General features: G+C 43.1%; 1 protein-coding gene and 1 long non-coding RNA gene across 3 annotated transcripts in view; one reads left to right on the top strand and one right to left on the bottom strand.

Moving 5' to 3' along the window:
• Fam114a1 (family with sequence similarity 114 member A1) overlaps positions 1–20,420 on the bottom strand; it is a 59,980-nt gene that overhangs the window by 32,950 nt on the left and 6,610 nt on the right. For both annotated transcript variants that reach the window (XM_005074381.4, XM_021229704.2), the window contains exons 2-5: positions 18,304–18,656; positions 9,850–9,937; positions 2,470–2,583; positions 2,238–2,344 (exon numbers count right to left, since the gene is read on the bottom strand). In XM_005074381.4, coding sequence (XP_005074438.1) covers positions 2,238–2,344; positions 2,470–2,583; positions 9,850–9,937; positions 18,304–18,648 — 654 coding nt within the window. In that variant the 5' untranslated portion in view covers positions 18,649–18,656. The remainder of the gene's footprint in view (positions 1–2,237; positions 2,345–2,469; positions 2,584–9,849; positions 9,938–18,303; positions 18,657–20,420) is intronic.
• LOC110341699 lies at positions 520–4,727 on the top strand. The gene is made up of 3 exons (XR_005877755.1): positions 520–661; positions 1,183–1,346; positions 3,787–4,727. It is a non-coding gene; the product is annotated as an uncharacterized LOC110341699 (long non-coding RNA).

The following is a 20,420-nucleotide window of genomic DNA, read 5'->3' as shown; positions in this document are numbered from 1 at the left end:
AGGTATCACTCAGGAAAAATCCCTTTGCCAGCCATTGTTTTCCTTTTCACGGAAATGAAAACAACAGAGACTGACTCACACTGCTCAGATGAACAGACCCACATTGCTCTGAAACCCCAAGACAGAACTCCAACAATAAACTCTAACTGCAATCTGCAAACAACTGTATTTTCTCTCCTTACATGAAAATGTCAGGTTTCATTTTTATATCATCTCTGGGTGTTTTTCAATCTTCATAATGACTTAAATGGCAGTTTTCAGCCTTAACGAATTTCCAGCATTTGGAATTTGTTTTCAAGTCTGGCACAAAATCAATACTCATGCTATTATGGAACAGACTTGCAAAATCAGACATTTTGAAGGATGCTATGGCTTCAATATAAAGTGTCCCCCGCCGGCTCATGAGCATCTTTGGTCCTCAGCTACTAGTGTTATTTTAGCAAGTTCCAGAAACTTCAGGAGACGGAGCCTAGTCGGAGGAAGTGGGCCACCAGGGCGTGTACCTTGAAGGCTTTATTTAGTTCTCAGTACCTTCCCTTTCTCTGCATCCTGGCTGCCAGAAGGCGAAGAGCTCCCTGCTTACGTTCTCCCACTACCGTGACGTCATGACGTCTGTTCCAAGCACATGGCGCAAACAACCATGGTTCAAGTCTCTCAAACCGTAAGCAAACTAAACCTTCTTCTGTGCGTTATTTCTGTTGGGCATTTTGTCCCAGCAATGATAAAAGCGAAGCATACAGAGGACGCCGGGCTTCTCAGCAGCTGTACTTTGGCACACGCTGATTTACGGGCCCCCAACATCCTGCCACTTCCGTAGAGGATAAAGTGAGAACAGGAAGTGTCTGTGCACTGTCGGACAAGGGCAAGCCTGCATTTGGGGTGGGACTGTGGGAAGGAAGGCAAGCAGCTTCAGAGCACAAAAAGGGAGCTGAGGATGTGCGTGGTGCTCTCAGGAGTGGATTGCTCGGGGCTGGCAAGATGGCTCCAATTGCTGCATGAACATGATGACCTGGGTTCCATCCCCGGAACTCACATAGAGTGGAAGGAGACAACTGACTCCACAGAGTTGTCCTCTCATGTTCATATGAGCAACCTCCCATCATGTGCATACACAATAACAATGACAAACATTTTAGTTTCAAAAAGGGAAGTGACAAGCTATGCATTCATTTTTCACTCCAGAGTTACTGAGTGAGCTTCCGCTACCCCCATGGGTGCCCTTGAACTGCTCTGTTGTGGTGACTACTAAAACACTCTTGGCATGCCTCCTTCTTCCTGCCCGGTCCAGGGGCCCTCAACGAGCAAGTACAGGACAGTCGTTTTCTTTATTTCACCCCAGCATCTGGGTAAGATAACTTCCCCTGCTCATCTACAATCCCCTCTCTCATAGTGCATTGCATTCCATTGTTGAATTGACTTAATATGGCAAAATCTGGCAACAGCTATTGGCCAGAGTCTGATGAGGTTCCTGGTATACAGTGAGGGCAATCGTCTCTCTTCAAAATCACACATGGGTAAATGACTGAAAAAGGACATGAGCCATATTTCGAGAGAATCTAGTTAGTTTGTTCTAGAGAGAGTAGACTGAATCTTTTCTTCCTGGCTCTGAGGACCAGGTACCTCCGCTTCCTTTCAACACTCATCAGTGTTTTGTGGTCAATAAGATAGCAGGCTTCCTTTAGGAGTGAGATGGCTATGCATCTGTCCTTCAACAATATCCACTTAACTTAAATGAAAATGAATAAACAGGAAGGGTAGGACTTGCAGGGATATATTTAGGGCTCTTCAAGGAAGGGCACAGTAGGCATTGCAGGGCTGTGACAGGGTTGGTCTCTGGGCTATTCCTCTTGACTTGTGACATACTTTGTATGTAGACAGTCTCGTACTTTTAAGAACACCGAGACATGATCCAGGAAGAAGACCTGCCCTGGCTCTGAGTTCCTCCCCCACCCAGAGGCTGTCCTTGCAGCAGCAGGAAAGGTCACAGTTAAATCAGATTGGAAAAAAAAAATGTCCCCGCTAAACCACGCTCTTCTTTTAAACGTAGGCCACATTTCAACTTGCCCTTTTATTTCAGAACCAAGGTCACACCTACTCTGTAGCAAAAAGCATAACAAGCCATCCATAATCCAGAGCCACGAGCAAGTCTGCCTTTTCTCTGATGTATCTGGGTCACGAGATGGAGAGATCAAAAGAAGGGAGCCACCAGGGGAGACAGGGGGCAGCTAGGGACTCACCGTGTTCTGAACCACGTTGGTGAGGGCTGACAGCATGCCCCTGGACCCTGCCGCCCCTGGTGGAGAAGTGTGGGCGCCTCCCGCAGGGTCCTGAGCAGGAGTCGTATCTGTCACAAGAGAGAGAACACCCCTGTTAGAATGTGTTCTGCTGATCTGAACTTGGGCTCTTTCCCACTGTGTAACTGTGCACACATTGTGATAAAATCGAACGCGAGGTGAATACGCCACTCACTTTCAGAAAATCCATTTTCGGCATCAGCTGGTACCCCTTCAGGAGATCCGGAATTGACACTGTGGATTCGCAGGGTTGCCCCAGCCTTTTCTTTGACTGCTGTTAATCCATGACCTGTAGGGAAATAAATATATAGTTCACAGATACATTATAAGCCCACACAGTCTGTAACCCCTGGGCTGATCACACAAAACTATCTGGCCTTGTGTGTGTCCACCCTGAATAAAACAAAATGCTCAACAGCAGGGCATTTACATTCTCTGGGGTAGGGCCCAAAGATGAGCTCAACTTGGTCAAGGCCGAGTGACCTGAAAGAAGCCACACTCCCTTTGTGACTCAGTTTCCTTACTATGTTTCCAGACCCTCTGCCTTCTGTCTCTCATATTGACCGTTTTTCACACTGAGATTCCAAACTCAAGCCAGTATCTTTGAATGGCATGGCTGTCTTATCTTCCTCATGCTTTTTAAAGAGTCATATGGCTGATGTGTCATTTGTTTTTGTTGTTGTTTTTTTTAAGTCCTAGCACATTGTAGATGCTCAGTTAACATTGGCTGAACTGAAGTCAGATGAGCTTCAGTACATTCCTGTGTATGAACCTAGACATGGTGGTGGCACACGTCTATGATTCCAACTCAGGAGTCTGAGGCAGGAGGATGCAAGTTTGAAACTAGCCTGGTCTACATAGCATTATAGGCCCGTTGCTTGCTACAGAGCAACTTAACAAGATTCTGTCTCAAAACAAAACAAATAAAATAAACAAAGTCTCAAAATCAAAACAAACAAAAAATCACCGCATTTCTTTTTTTTGTTTTTGTTTTTGGTTTTTACGAGACAGGGTTTCTCTGTATTGTTTTGGAGGCTATCGGTCCAGTCTGGCCTCGAACTCACAGAGATCCGCCTGCCTCTGCCTCCCGAGTGCTGGGATTAAAGGCGTGCGCCACCACGGCCGGGCATCACCGCATTTCTTAAAAGTGCACCATGGAAAGTCTTGGACTGACCTGAAGACTCTAAATCAAAAAAGGTCAGTCAGTAGGAAAACCAGGAAGCAGTAACAGTCCAAATCAGGCCAAAGGTCACTGGTTTTACTCTACTGGACAGGTAACACCTGTATTTCCAAGAAGGGCGGTCCTTTATTACCAAGACACTGCCACAGCTGTGATTCAGTAAGTCCTTGATGAGTGAGTATAGAGCAGACCCTCTTGTGCACTGAGCAAAAACCAACCCTGACTTGATAGAAAAAAGTCTTGCCTACAGTTCATCCAAAGACAGTGGGACATCCTCCACTAAGATGGGTTATAGCCTTTCTGTATTTCCAGACAGAATGAAGCAACCAAAACCCGGACGGCTCACTGAGGTCCTCACAGCTATTGGAGAAGGAAAACCAGCCTGTGCTGTCTCCATGTGGGTGCCTGCCCCCTGCTTTGGCATGCAAGAAGAAAGGAAGGACATCTGCAGGGACCTTGGTTTGTTCAAACATAAGGCAGTGGTAATCATAACTCCTAGGGGCAAAGAGCCAAGTCACAGCTAAACAGAACCAGTCAAAAATACAAAGCACTGTTCAAATGACTGTTCATCCATCTCCGGAGTTAGAGGAAGAAACAGGTGAATTCAAAGAATGTATTTTGGACCTGATGTCAATACCTACAACTCATGTAAAAATCTGGGGGTGGTGGCACGGGATGTAGTCTCAGAACTAGGAGGCAGAGACAGGTGGATTCCTGGGGCCTGATGTCCAGATATTCTAATTGAATCAGTAAATTTCAGGTTATGTGAGCCAAGCTGTCCCAAAACGCAATGTGGACAACATCCTGAGGAGTGGCATCTGAGGCTAAATCTGGCCTGTGTACACACTCACATATGCACACCCACATATAAACACACCATACAAACAAGTGTTATTTTATCAATTATAACCCAATTTATCAAAGCAACCTCAACACAGGGCAATGATATTCACTGGTTCGTTCCAACTGAAAATTATTTGTCATCATATATTACCTACAAATGCTGAAAACCTAGGAAACATGATTTACAACTTTAATTACAATAGAAATATGTGCCTACACTCATGCAGATCATTAAACACAGCTCAAACTCATTACTGAGTTACTTGAAAAAACAAACTGCTAAGCCTAAGACTTAATTATAAGCTTTCAATCTGGCTTAAATTAATTCTTTCTAGCCTCCAATGAATTCCAAACATTTCAATAAAAATTCACTGAAATTTCAGCATTTAAGTCATTGACTTCAGATTCCTTAAGGTCATTGTTTTCTTTTTTAAATGAAACAAACAACAAAAATCTATGAATTTTCCAAAAGGAAAATCTCCACGCGCAATTCACAGCTATAGATTTCTGAGAGCCAAAATCAGAGTGAGTGAGCTTCGGAGGCTGGGGGCCTAGCCTGCTCTGTGAGTTCAGCTAGCCTTTCATTCATCATCACCCCTTTGACCCTCTCCATTCCTGGCAGGTTAGATCTTGTCTGTTTCTTTGTTGGGAAGAACAGTTTCTCGCCATCTCAGAACACAGAGGACTGTCAGTTTGTAGTCCCAGAACTTGGAAGGCAGAGGTAGGAGGATCAGGAGTTCAAGAGCCTCAGATACCTAACAAGTTCAAGGCCCGCCTGGGCTCCATGAGACACTGTCTCAAACAACACAAAAAGACAAAGGGTGGGGGGAAGCCTTACAAATGACAACACAGAAGTGTGTATAAAACTGTCTTTAGAAAACTCCTTTTTTTTGGAATGAAACAGTTTTTAATGTGCATGTAAGCAAGACGTATTTAATGGAACACAGATGCCAAGAAGCTGCTGTTTTCTGATTAACAGTTCTAATTTTTTTGTGTGAGTAAAAGAAAGTATTTCTGGATTCTACTAGAAATTCAAAGTTAAGCTTTACATTTACCTAAAAGCTGTAGGATATATATATATATGTATATATGTATATATGTATGTATAGTAGGTATTGCCACACCCTACATAGTCAAGTCACTTCTAAAGCTTGACTTAGTGTGACATCTAGTGCCCAGAATAAGGAAATCATAATAGAACCACCGGTCTTTTGATGACTCCATTTCCAGAGACAGTGGCTGGATTCTATCAGCAAGAGAAAGACAACCAACTCATGTGACACAATTTAGTGTAGTTTGTGGATTAACTTCACGTCACCACGAGCCTAAATACCCTAAAACATGGAAGGCCCTGGAATCCCAAGGCTCTAAGGCTGGGCCTGGGGCTGGTTTTCGAGCTGCAGTAGAAAGTGAACGCTGGGAAGCAAAACAAACAACTAAAACAAAACCAGAAAAACAATGAACCCAAATCAAAATAAGACTGCAAGACTGCCACAGGACAACATCATTTATAAACTTTCAACGGTCAGCTGGTATTTTAGTCACCTGTACTTAGACTCTAAAGAAAAGCAGTCTACACCAAAGTCAACCCAAGAACTTGGGCTCCACCATTTCTCTGCTGTGTGACGTGAAGTAATTCACCTCCTGTGTCTCTGCTGCTGTGCCTTCTCTGCCAGGAAATCTATGATGTGTACTTTCTAGTGATGTGCTAAATCTCTCCACTGTGGGTGTTTATTGATCTTGTAGGATATCCCAGACACTGTGCTAAAAAGTTCAGAATAGTAAATTATCTACTTTTCACAATAGCAGTGTGTTAAGAGGTGGTGTTACAGCCCTTCCATAGCCAAGAAAACTGAGACCTGTCAAGATGACATCCCCTGCCAAAGGTCCCCGAGTTGGTAGGTGGGAGGTAGATTCAAGCCCAGTCTGCCTGACACCTTAACCAACCTGTGTACTCATTACTTTACACTAAGGAAGTTTTATGTGTGAGTCATTATAGAATGCCAGTGTAGCCTTGATTCTCTAACTCCAGAAGTCAGATCCTTGCTCAAGAGCTTTGTCCTCTAAAACATTTGGATTTGGATTTGACTTACCTCACAGTGGCCACAGAGCAAGGAAAAGTTCACTTCACATTGCAATCTCACTCTAGCTACCTTTCCCAGCCGTGCCTTGCAGGGCCAGGGCTTGTAGTCTGGAATCACCCCTGTGCTGTAAGATGTGGGGCTGTGGCGGTGAGGTTTGGAGTGATACCATACGCCAGTGTCATTTCCTTCTTAAATCTTCTTTTTGTTACAACAAAGAGCAGAATGTAGTTTTGTTGTTGTTGTTAGAAAAAACATACAGTTGAGGCTGCCATTGTCAACTAAAGCAAACTAAAAAAAAGATGCCAATCAACTTGCCTTCTGGAAAACTCTTCCCTCTCCCAAATGATGGCCAAACTTCTCTGTAGTCAAATGCTCACGTATATACCCTACCCTAGGGTCAGGATTAACAGTAAGTGCTACTGAGCTGACAGCATTCTCATCAAAGTCCACCAGAAACCCACCAATCTCGTCCCTAGTACAGAGACTGCAAAGCACTGTGGGAAGCAATGGCATCAATCCCATACCCCTTTTCATGGATGACTAGTCTTGGTTGTCAACTTGACTGCATCTGGAATTAACTAAAACCCAAATGGTTGAGCAGAGGGATTTTTTCTTAACTAAATCCTCTGACGTTTGAAGACTCACTTCTAATCCAGATCTTTTGAGATGGGAAGATTCACCTTTAATCTGGACCACACCTTCTGCTGGCAGCCTATGTAAAGGACATGGAAGAAGGAAGCAAGTCCATCCCTTCACTGGCATTAGAGCCTACTTCTTTGGGATTCAGAAGACCAGTTAAGACAACCGGCCTCGAGGACTGAACAACTACTAGATTCTTAGGCCTTCCATTGGTAGATAGCCATTGTTGGACTAGTGGGACCACAGTCTGTAAGCCAGTCTAATAAATTTCCATATATATATTCATATATATACTCACATCCATTCTATAAGTTCTGTTCCTCTAGATAACCCTGATTGGTATAGGGCTCTCTAAAATTCCCAATGCTTAGGAATTTTTAGATCATCAGCATCACTTTGAGATAGACAGACAGACAGACAGACAGACAGATAAATATTCCCTTGCAGTCAATGGTACTGTGTACAGAGGGGAGTTTTCATAGTAGCACAATTTTGATGAGTCTGCCATTCTTTGTAATAAACACTAAGGTTGTCTGGATGTGTTTGGTAGAAAGTATTATTAGAATGTGAAAAACTGCAACTTGAGAAAGGATGGGTAAGAGGAGAACAGTGTTTTTGAGAAAGTAAAAAAGTTAATGTGTCCAGATGCATTCTGTCACCCAACCAGGTATTCCTGATTAGGTATTTAGAGTCCTAAAACTGCCACAACCAACTTTTCAAATAAACATTTAGGCCTTCATAGGATGGAGTAATAAATTGCTCCATTCTGTAGGGTAGGGGTTTGACTCTGAAATCTTTATGTCTTAGCACTGCCAGCTCTCATTTTCATGACTGGACCATCACTTTACTCTTAGCAATACATTCTAAAGGGAAGCCATGTCTACTAGGTGCTTGTGGAAAGCCATAGCTGATGTTTATGATGTTGCCTTGAAATTATCAATATTATCAGTTTTTGGTCATTTTTCTGTGTTTTTGGCATTTCCCCCTTTTGGGTTCTGCATGGAATAACAAGGATTTTTAATGTATTTTATGAATTTTCCAACACGCATGAGTGGCAGATGATTAAGTATTGTTAGACTGTGACGCAGTTTGTCTGTGAGTGATGTAGATACCTTTTAAGAGGGAGGATTCCTCGAAAAGAACTGTTGGCTGAGATGTTTGATTTCACATATGCTTTTTTAATAAGCCACAAGACAAGACAGAACAGTGTAGAGGAGACAAACACCCATCAGTAGGCTATCTGATTCCATCCAGAACAGTGGCTACTCATTCGTACTTCCTTCCACAGGTGGCTATCAGGAGGAAAGTGGGAAGGGACCTTAGGCTTTCTCAAGTTCCCCTGACCATTCTTTTTCAAATAGAGAACCCCCGTGTCACAAAGAGCACCTACAAGGTGTAGCTACTGAGCCACAGTGTCTTGCCTCAGCAGGTTAGAAGTACTCAAGACTGGGTCTCACATTCTAGCACTCCAAGAAAGCACCACCTTCCAAATGTTTCTGTTCTCTGCTCGCTTTCCCATCAGCTCTAAAGACTTACAACGGCTGTACTGCAGCATTTCAGCCTCTGTATTTCCAGTGCTGTTGACAGCCCTATGCAAAGGACTATGTTTTGCTGCCTGTCTGCAACTGAATCACCCTGGGGGTAACATGAGGCTTTGAGTGGAAGTTAATCGCAGTTGAATGTGGTTATTTTCTTCCTTTACCTTCTGCAGGCCATTTATAAACCTTCAAGAGTGTCTCTGTGGCTGTGAGTGCCCTGTTTTCTAATAAGTTTCTTTGTCCCACAATGATAAACTGTTAATGCTACAAAGTGCTGGGATTGACATTGTTTCTGAATGTCATGGAAGTTACCCCTCAACACCAAGTTAACAGCTCAGGCAGGAACCCATATGTTTTTCTTTTTTCTTAATTGTTAATTTTTTTACATATGTACACTTTGCATACTTACTGACTAATCTCACCTCCTATGTTCTACCATCCATGTTGACCACCTTTCCCACAAATCTCTCTCTCACCCATTCATCTCTCTCTCTCTCTCTCTCTCTCTCTCTCTCTCTCTCTCTCTCTCTCTGTCTGTGTGTGTGTGTGTGTGTGTGTGTGTGTGTTTATCCCACTGACATTAACAGGGCTGCCTGTGTGACCATGGCTTTGGAGTTATCTGTTGGAGCCTGATGGGCTCAGCAGCATTAGAACCCGTAACTTTACAGAATCCCTGCTCATAGATGGTCCCATTCCAACCCCTGCTTCTGACTGTGATTTTCCATGATCTTTTGAGAATCTAACTCCTGACCCCCACTCTCTGTTTCTAGCCTTGGGATCCCTAACACTATCTCCCCTCATGCTGGTTGTTTCAGTTCTTGTATTAGACACAAAAAATTGTCTGTGTTTAAAATATTATGGATTTTAGGATGGTTCAGCACACACAAATCAATCAACATGAATATAGCAACTGGGTGTGGTGGTGCACACATGTAATCCCAGCAATCAGGAAGCTGAGGCAGGAGAATCACAAGTTCAAGGTCAGCCTAGATTACACAGCAAGACTCATCTTTAAAAAAAATCTATGTGTGTATCTGTATTTATGTATATGCATAAATATGTGTGTGCCTACGCAAATATCTACTTCTTAAATCTATACATTAAGGGATAAAAAAGGTAGTGGTTTAAACCCCCCCCCAAACAATACTGACTTGAACACTGAAACAGATTTCCCATGGGCAAGTGTTAAACTCCATCATTATGTGCTATGTCACCAACTCTTGTCCCTTCAAGCTTCTGAACTCTGTTCTGGTGCAACACCCAACACTTACCTACTGTGGCTGATGCAGATGAGAGCAGAGATTTCCCCCAGGATCCCCAGCCTGCCCATCCTCCTGCCCGTGGTGGGGAGTCCACAGCCTGCAGGAGAGCAAATTAGCAGCAGGTCAGATAGTCACTTTGCCCCTGAATGGAAAAACATTCAGAGATACAGAGAAGATTCCAGAACAACAACAACAACAAAAAAAAAAACACCAAGTTAACCATATCTCCCGGGCTTATAGTTCATATGGGTCATAAAAGAGTATCCTGACCTACATTGCAGCATGTACTTTGTAACCAAACTGAGTAAAGGAGGCGTTGGCTCCTGTGGACTTGGCCCAATGTGAAAAGGGAGTTGTACTCCTCATCCCATTCCCTGAAAGACAGGGACAAGGACATGCAGAGTGGGGGTGGGGTTAGAGGAGTGGAGGGGGCAGGGGAATGTAACACAACAGAATACAAAAGTGATGCAAAAACATTTAAAATGGCCCTGAATTAGTCTATGCTTTCAGGGCTAAATAAATGTGCCTTTCACGACCTTTAACTTCCAGACTTGTGGAATGGGGATGGGAACGGTAGTGTGGTGGGTGGGTGGTGGTGTCCAACATTGACTAAGTGTCCAAAAAGGGCGTCAATTAGACTGGAGGGGGTGGTGACAACAGAAAGTTTTATGGGATATTTGAATTCAAGCTGTTTGGCTTCACTCAAATGATCCCTGTCACTCCGGACCTCACCTGCAGGGATGAAACTGTTCCTGGCCTATGCAGTCACATTCTGTCTCCCTGGATTCTAGACTAGAGATTGTGGTTTAGTGTGAGCCACAGAAGGTTAAAATTCAGGCAATATGGGCCACCCTATTCTATTTGCCAAGCAAACAGAAGCATTTCAGATCTATGGTCTCTAGTCTTGGGGCTGGCTGCATTCCCAGCTTTGTGTTCTAGAAGGTTCCCTCAGTTTTGCTTCCCTGCCCACCTCTTGATCTCTCTTTCTCTGTCTCTCTCCCTTTCTTTCTTGTTCTGGTCACTGATCTATCCGTAGGGTCGAGAGGAGTGCTTAATGGTATTTGTTGGCTAAATGACTGATACTCATCCATTATCTTGCTCAGATCTGCAACAGATTCTGCTGATTACATCAAGAGTCTGGATGCAGTTAGTGGAAGCACAGTTTTCTCTTACAGTTCACAAATAGACCACAGAAAGCAAAGGAAGAATACATACATCAGGAGTCAACCAAGCAACACCTCAGAGCTTTTTTATGGGAAGAAGGAATGGAGGGAGGGAGGGGAGAAGGAGGCTTATATAATCCGTAGACGCTGTAGCTCCCAGGCTGCCTGTCAGTCATCCCCAGATGCCTTTCCTTACTGCCTCTCACTCTTTCAGACAATGGTGGTATCATGACCAGTTTTTCACAAAGACGTGTATAAAGAGGGAAGCTTTGACTTTCGTGATAAATTTTCAGTTATGGCCTTTGCCAACTCTTTCTCTTTCTCCTGCCCTGAATGTGGATATGATGTTTGACAGTAGCAATCCCTTCTGTTGCTTCAAGAAAGGTCAAGGAAGCACCATCCTTGGTCCTGATGGAGCACTAAACCAACACCAGGAGCTGCTTGTCTCCATCTTTTGTATCATGGGAGAAAAATCCATCGCTGTTCCATAAACCACTGTGTTAGATTTTAGTTATTTGTTTCTTAGATGCATTCCTAACTGATTTATCAAGTAAATACCAAACACCATCCATTCAGCAGAAAGATGTGAGCAATAGAAAAGGTCATAGAATTGAATTGCTTGGGTTTGAGTTGCGGTTCTGCTGTTCTGGAAAACGAGTTACTAAAGCTCATCTAAGCACTCATTCATTCATTATAAAATGCAAGACATGGCAGAGGAGAGCTCGTAGAAGGGGGGGTATACTCAAGGCTATCATAGACTTTTATGAAATTGTACAGAGTGTACTCAAATATGTGTGTGTGAACCAATAATCCCACAGGTTTTGTGAAGATTAAAAGAATTATTTCATACAAAGTTGTGCATGAAATCCCAGCCATATAGACACTCTGTGATTAGGTAGTAACAACACGAAACTTTGTAAGCTGACTGTCAGTTTTTCCTTCTGTCTGGAAACAGAGAGAGAGGTTTGTTAACATGAGTAGAACACCCATGACTCATGACTGTCTGCACTCCTTGGTGGTGTCCACATTGATCACCTCATTTGGCAATGGAATCCAGTGGCAATTTTGTGCCCTCGGGAAGACAGACGTAAGCTGATGACTATATCATTCTTTCCTATGGCCAATCACTGCCCATGATTAGGAAGAACAATGCACACAGGGGTGACAACCTCTGACTCAAATCCACAATATTTAATATGCCCGGCAGCTGGTAATTGGCTAGCAAATAGAAAAACAAATGTCAAATGACTCTAGAACTTTTTGCTATGTAATAAACGCCACTTCAAGATGAGGAATCGGGTACTGTGTATGTCTTGTACCAGGGATGTTGGCCATTGGACCCAGGACACCAAGCCTTCCTTAAGTTCTGAAAGTCACAGCACAGATACTCTAAAAGGAGCCTCAATGTGGCAGGGAGGTTGCAAGCTGTCCAGGGAACCTACAGCTCTGTCAGAAGGTCTGAGTCACAATATCTCAGTTGTTTCCAAGTAATTTTCCTTCCCTGATGAGTACACATAATTCAACTCTGGGGAGAGTTAAAAATTAAACATAGAAAAGCTAAAGCACCAAAGTCATGCTATTGATGTTTTTTGTACACATTTCACCTTTTCTGCACTACTAATATTTATGGAACTTAACAGGGTGACAAGGTTTGAAAACCAATTTACAATGAATAGCTGAATTATCACAGTAGAGACTTTAAGCTAAAATTGTCCCACATTTAGGAATAGTATATTAGCATTTAGGTCTTTAAGCCTATTCTATAAATTTAATAGCTTTATAACAATTACTAAGCACTCAGCAAGGTTTTGTAATCGATAGATAAATGAGGTACTTGAAAAGGAAATAGAATGTGTCACATTCTTGTTATTTAAAATACTTGAATGTATTCAACTTGGGGGAAAATGGACCAAACATTAATCAAGTTTCCCCCACAGTGACACACTTCCTCCAACAAGACCATACCCACCCCAACAAAGCCACAGCTCCTAATAGTGCCACTCCCCCATGAGATTAAGGGGGCCAATTACATTCAAACCACCACAGAAATCCAAGTCAAACTGTATCCAACAGCACTGCCTCTGCCCTGTCTTTTCGCTGTTACTCGTTTATTGCCAGCATTTAGTATTATGACTTCAGTTATTTTTAGAACACTTTTACATACATAGTATGATATTGTGTATGCTTCTTAGATTAAGTTAATTAAGTTAATTCCAATAAAATATGTATAGTCCAGGACAGCAGGGCATCCTCATTAGGTAAGCCATGCTCCAGAGGCAGTCTTAATAAGCAATTCTATTATCTCTACTTCTATTAACACCTGATGCTTTGCTAATTAGCATTCTGAACTGCAGAAATGGATTTTAATGGTGAACACAGCACACTTTTTACCAACACCTTGAATATCTGATTTGTAGATAGTTAAATATATTTATGAGTCTTCCCACCTTTACATGTCCAGGCATAAGAAAGGCTTTTGGGCCAGCTGGTCTACCCAATCAGTGAGTTCTGTATTGCACATGTGCATGAATATATCACACACACACACACACACACACACACACACACACACACACACACACCAGAATCTAGAGAAACTTGACCTGAGCTGGGTCTTCTAAGGGTTGCTAGGCTGGTACATTACCAAATCTTGCAAGATCCATAAGAACATTTGTACCATTCTCAACCAAGATTAACCTTTCTGAACTGAGGGGGAAGATTCAATTGATCCTCAAGACTGGTTTAAATAAATGTTCCACTAAAGGCTTCCCTCATGCTGCAGCTAGAACCATTTCTGTATGGCTGCCTGCCCTAGCTAGGCTGCAGAAATCCTGTAGATACCACATTTCTCAGCTTGCTGGTGGCATGCTAGTGGTAGAGGTATCAAACGAGGAATCCCAACATCCGATGTTCAAGTAAGGATGGGGACTCTCTCCCCCAGATGCTTTGAGTAAATTGTTCAGAAAGGCTTAGCTCCATAGTTTCCAAGGCTAGAGAAGGAGTCCTGAAAACAGATTCCTTTTTTCTTTTTTAAGATTTATTTATTTATTATATACACAATGTTCTGCCTGCATGTATGCCTCCAGGCCAGAAAGAGGGCACCAGATTATAGATGGTTGTGAGACACCAAGTGGTTGCTGGGAATTGAACTCAAGACCTCTAGAAGAGCAGCACTACTCTTAACCACTGGGCCATCTTTCCAGCCTGTTTTTGTTGTTGTTTTTTCAAGACAGGATTTCTCTGTATAGCTTTGAAGCCTGACCTCTGTAGACCAGGCTGGCCTCAAACTCACAGAGATCCACCTGCCTCTGCCTTCTGAGTGCTGGGATGAAAGGGGTGCGCCACCACCGCCCGGTGATCAGATAGTTTCCCTGATAGCATAATGGTGTGATCCTTCAGAGCTGTGTGGTGGAAAGTCTGGATCGGCAAATTGATTGGATAAAGATAACTTAGGAGTGCCTGCAGCATGTGTGTGGGTGTGTCTGATGGAGTTTTCAGAGACAATCACATAGGAGGGCGCCACCTTTGTGAGTTTATTAATCCCTTGGTGGTTTCATGACATTAAGGTGTTATTAGAAGACAAATAATCATATGAGGTAGGATGCCACGGGGCACGGTGTGTGTGTGTGTGTGTGTGTGTGTGTGTGTGTGTGTGTGTGTGTGTGTGTGTGTGTGTCCTGGGGAGGTAGATTTAGCCTCTTCTGGTATCTTTCTTCTCTCTGTTTCCTGTCTACCACAAGGTGAAACATGTCCTCTGTCATATGCTCTTGTCACCATGATGTTCAGACAAAGTCGCCTGAAATTGTGACTCAGAGTAAATATCCCCCCCCTTAGGTTGTTTGTGCTGGGTGTTTGTGAATGGCAACACAAAATAACTGATTCAGTAGCCACCTGGTAGACTACTGGCCATATACTGTTCTCTGGCCTTGTCTATCAAGGTATAGTCTCCACTCAGTCTGGTAAAAGTGAACATAATGGTAGATCCAGCAATGCTGCAAACACAGATCACTTAAAAGATAGATATTTATGCAGTGTGACAAAATCTAATGTGCTCTAAAAGACATTTTTCCTACAAAAACTTCTTTAAAGGGATTGATGAGACTTTATCAGGATTAGATACTTTAGGATCAAGGAGGCTTTTGAACTTGACTATTTTCCTATGTGTTCAGTAGCCAAGTAACCAATTTAGGAATAAACTTCTATTTCAAGGGCTTCCTTCCTGCCTGCTTGACACTATTTTTTCTAAAGAATTTATTATTAACTGACTTGATGGTTATTTTCTTCATTGCAAGAAGATTGCCGGTAAGTACCCAACAAAAAGCAAATATAATAAATGATCAGTATTTGAAGACTAGGCACAGAATTGATCACCTCTAATATTAACTTAAGGAACTCAGGATAAGAAACTAAGAGAGAGAGAGAAGAATGTCCTTTACTGGTAATTTCTACAAAGAAGGGTTAAAATCTGACCGTGTGGTATAAATATTTTCAAGGCAATTAGATAGCATGACCATTTACCAAAATAGTAGGACTTCTACCTTAGAGTCTACGACTGCCTAAGTCATGAGTTTGTGACTAGGATTATAGTACTAAACTTGAAATTTCTTCTTCTAGAGCAGGCCTCATAGCAAATTACGAAGTGGTTGGTTGCTCTGGTTACTTGCATGCCTCTATTGCACCAGCAGCATATCTTGCCTGCCAGGTCAGAATTGCAGCAATCGGGGTACAGTGCTGAGTAATACCACTCACTGATGTTTTCTTTCCCCCAACAGCTTGCATAGCAACTTCCAGCACTATGAAAGCGAGCCAATGGGAAGGAAGGTTCCCCAGTAAGTTTGATTGACTTCTCTATGTTCTATAGCCAAAGTGTGTAGTATCTTCAGTACAGTCATACCATGTACTGATGGTGTGGCAGTCAAGAACAATGGTAATAGCGTGTGTTGTCTTGCATATCCCGGGGGCCTGCTTTGAACTCTGATGTTCATTTAATAATCTAACACACAATCCTCTTCAGATGCTTTTGAAGTGCTTGGTTGGCACCACAGAATTATAGAGCTGAAGTGGTACCAAGACATCTCCTACTCAAAGAGTCATTAAAAGTTTCCTCAAGGTTTTCTGGCCTGGAATATTACTTTCAATCCCAGACAAGCATGAGAACTATCTAAAGCTCCTTAAAAGGGTGGGGCTCAGGAGTCAGTTCATCATTAGCATCCCCAGAGACAGGGATGCTTGGGTAGAGTTGTGACCCTCTGTTCTGGGAGTCTGTGGTCCTTTAGGAGGTCATGGCTGGCTTCAAGGGCCCTGTACATGACCACTTTAGTGGATATTTTCCACATCTTATCCTAATGTCCAGCTGGTTCTCAAGTCTTCTCCATACCATCCCCACAGAATGGCTGTTTAGCTTTGGTTAGAATTCCAGGTCTGTCCACTCTGCACCAGAACAGCTATGAACGTAACCCAACACAAAACTGCAAACTTTCTTATGACACTGTGACATTGTTTCGTTTTTGTTTGTTTAAATTTGATTGTGTGGCTCTTCAGAGTGAACTTTGTAGGAAACCTGTTGCAATGCCAAAGGCTGTATGTTTCCAGTAACAGGAAGCCAAACCCTGCTCCCTCAGGGAGCTCATACTGTCTTTGAGCAGGTCTGAGAGTCAAACCTTTGAGGAAGATAAAGAGAAGCCACACCTGGAATACAAGTCAAAAAACACTGGGAGAAATCCCCGAAGTCTTCACGTGAAAATTCTTTTTTTTTAATAAAGGAAAAAAATAGAGACAAAAAGAATTGATGTTTCTTGACCAAACTAACACAGTTAGTAACACAATGGAAAAATGAATGGCCAGATTTCTTGGTTCCCTGTTTCATGTATACTCTCAGAACATTCCACTCGGTCACTTCTCAGTAACTTGAGGTGTACACCATGAGATTAACAAGGCTAGTTCTTGGTGAAAGCTAGACCCTGACCCCTCTTACGAATCATCATTCTAGATCACCCAGAAGGCTAAATGCCTTCTGTTTTTTGTTGTGCTTGGAGGGGAGAGTGCCAGGAAATCTAGCTTGGATGGCCATGTCGCTACAGCACAAGTCATGCCTATAACCCCAGCACTTGGTAGGCTTAGGCAGGAGGATGAATTGGAAGCTAGCCTCAGGAACATGGCAAAACCCTGTCACAAAAATCCCTCTCCCTCCAAAAAAAAGGGTACCCATAGGGAGACACTGGCCTAGGTTATCTTGCAGAAGGAGAGGTGTGGGTACTAAGGAGAGGGGCACCTGGTCCCCACGAAGGTGACAAGTGATAATAAACTGTGATCTCAATGCTGAAGTTCTCCACAGTAGACTTTTAGCTATGCAGCAGAACTCCAGGGGTTATCCAGAGACCTCCCCCATCCTTGTCATCTGGAATTATTAAGGCTAACACCATAATATCTTTTGTTACCCACTGAGAAGCCCAGGACAAGCTGCTTGCCATCTTCGAGCTTAGGTGTCTATCAACTGTAGTTAGGATCACCTAGCTTTGAACCATTACAAGGAATGAACCACACAGCACATCAGGTGGTCAGCAAAGCTCCTGACACACAGGCCATGTCCAATTGATGGCTATCATGATTCTTAACACAATGATAAAAAATATCAGATCCAGACATTCTTCTCTGAATGTCTTCCCTCCCACTACACAATATGCTTTAAGGACACATGTTGCGTCACAGCACATCTTGAACTCTCAAGTCCCAGTGGCAGAATTTGGCATAAACTATGTGGGCTAAATATGGTATCATTTCAGAATGTGGTTTTGAACCTCCCTTTGAAACTTATGCTGGAACCAAATTTCCATGTGATAATAAGAAGTGGGACCTTTAAGGATTAGTTAGAAGACCAAAGATGTAGCTTGGTGGGAGAGAACTTGCCTAGAATTGGAGAGACCAGGTGTTTGATTCCCAGCACTCAAACAACCAAACACAAGTGATCAGGGCTCTGACATCATAAATGGATGAATGCATTCATGGGCTCAATCCATCAGTGGGTTAGCCTGGTAATGGGGCAGCTCTAACAGCCAGTCACCGAGGTGTTTCATATATGATCTCTTGTCAAGTGATGCCTTGAGTTGCTTTGGGACACTGCCATCCAGAAGGCCATCATTTTATAAAACCCCTAAACCCTGGTGTACAGCTATGAATCAGAATAAGCCTCTATTATTGATAACTTATCCAATCTGTGACAATCTGTGTTGCTTTTAGCAACAGCTAGCCATTGGAGACTGGGTGTCAGGGAGAGTTTAGGTTAAAATATGGCAACTCTTACCACGTCGTTCTGTTCTTTCAGAGATACGTCAGATCCAGTATCTCCCTCGAGGCTAACGGAATCAATGCACTCAACCAGCGTGTCCTCAGTCACTTCTCCATTGAGGGGATCCTCTTCAGCAGCACCGGCCTTGGATTGCTCTAGAAGTCCTGTAGGGGCAGTCTCTGCACATGCAGCTGTGGTCTCATGCTGCTCTCCTGAGTGGTCAGCTGGCACTGGCTCATTTGAAGTCGTAGTTGGACCACACTGCACTTCTGCATCTTCAGTTGGGGAGTCACTATGGGGCATCTCAGCAGCATCTTCTTTGACTTCATTGGCTATGATGTCACTGGCATCATCAGACATTTTAATATCTGCCAAGGGGATCATAAACACTTGTGTTGGCAACCTTCATTCAATTCAATTATGCCAAGTGGGGGTAAGCTATCTTCTACCAAGAAATAATTCTATGTGACCTTGTGTAGCCAGAGTAATGGCTTATAAAGATATATATCTTTTAACCGTGGCCCTTGTTGAGTGTTGTCTCACATGGCAATAGGAACACTGGTTGCTACTGAAGATCTTGGCCTGGGAATGTCGTCTTCATTTCTCTGAGTGGCCCTAACTGTAGTCACAAGCTCCTTGTAGTCACAAGTGTCCTTGCCAGAGTGAACACAAGAAAGTTGGACATGATGGAGAAGCAGAGTGACATGTGGAGAAGAAGGTGACATGATGACAGGGGGCAGAGACTGAAGTGATGCACTTTGAAAATAAAGCAAGGGCAACATGCCAGGGACTGAGGCAGACACTGAAGACTGAAGAAGGCAAGGAAACCACCCTTACTTCCCAGAGACTAGGAGAAACCAGCCGTGCCAACATCTGATCTAAGTCCAGGGAAAATTCACGTCTGACTTCTGACCTCTAAACCGTAAATGTGTGCTGTATAAGTTGTGTACAAGTTAAGAAGGACTTAAGGACACACATGGCTCCTGGTGACCACAGTCCTTTGTAACAGGTAAGAGCTCATTGTGGCTCTCAGACTCCTGCCCCTGTTCCACAGACATGGAATAGATGAGTGATGGTTTAAGGGACTAAGGAGAGGGGAACGAGAAGGGACAGCTAATGAAGATGAGGTTTCTCTTGGAGGTGACAAAATGTTATAAAGTTGAATGGTGGCAGTGGCTGTATAGGTGTGCTAATACACCAAGAACCACTGGCCAGAATGCCTAAACACGGGAAACTCCATAAAATGTGGATTTTATGATCAGTGAATTATAGCTTAATATGCTGACATAGAGAAAGGTCTACACCCAGATAAGTAATTCTAGTGGTCAAGTGGACATCTTTCCATATCTTATTCTTAAAGGCTGGCCTCCTTGTCTTGTGTGTTTCTCACAACAAATCCTACATTTCTGCCAACAACAGGCTTAAAATCTCAGTGCTGTTGTTCAGGAAACCTTCACCTTCTTAAGAAAACATAGTATATCTAAGTCACGGACTCTAAAGAGAACCACTACTGCCTGTCATTTTCCTAAACCAGTACAATTTCTAGCTACATTCTAAACCCTTATCCCTGTGCCCATAGACAAGTAGTTCTTGCCCTTCGTCAAAGAAGCTGAGATGAAGATTATTTCAGAAAGTCAAAACTGGTCTGTGGGGTGCTTGACACCAGTCAATCCATTTACAACACAACTCTTACACCTCAGGCTCAGGGGACACTGTGCAAGAGGGGACAGAAAGCTGGTGAGATCCAGATGATGAGGACAACTGCTGTGACATGGTGTCTTCCATAAATGTCAGGGAAGCTGTACCCATGAAATCTTAACAATATGGTTGCCCAGTCAAGACTTGCATAACGACAACCACCAGCTGACAAACTGAAGTGGGTGGGAGAAATGTCACAAGGCCCCGCCTCTAAATGAAGAGCTACAGGCAGAGGAGACCTGGTCTTCAGGGATGGACCCCTGATAGGTTACCTAAGCCCAAGCAGTCAGCCATAGCCAAATACACATATGAGTAGCACTAAATGGACTCAGCAGGTTGTATCCATATAAACACATGTGTGTGCATATTTACACACATGTAAGTACACATATGTAGTAATCATTAGTGAAGAGGTCATGAATTTAGAGGGAATG

The sequence above is a fragment of the Mesocricetus auratus genome, unplaced genomic scaffold (genome assembly GCF_017639785.1).
Source record: "Mesocricetus auratus isolate SY011 unplaced genomic scaffold, BCM_Maur_2.0 Super-Scaffold_100006, whole genome shotgun sequence".
NCBI lineage: Eukaryota > Metazoa > Chordata > Mammalia > Rodentia > Cricetidae > Mesocricetus > Mesocricetus auratus.
Note: the sequence above shows the minus strand (reverse complement) of the source record. Positions and strands in the feature narration are given on the sequence as shown.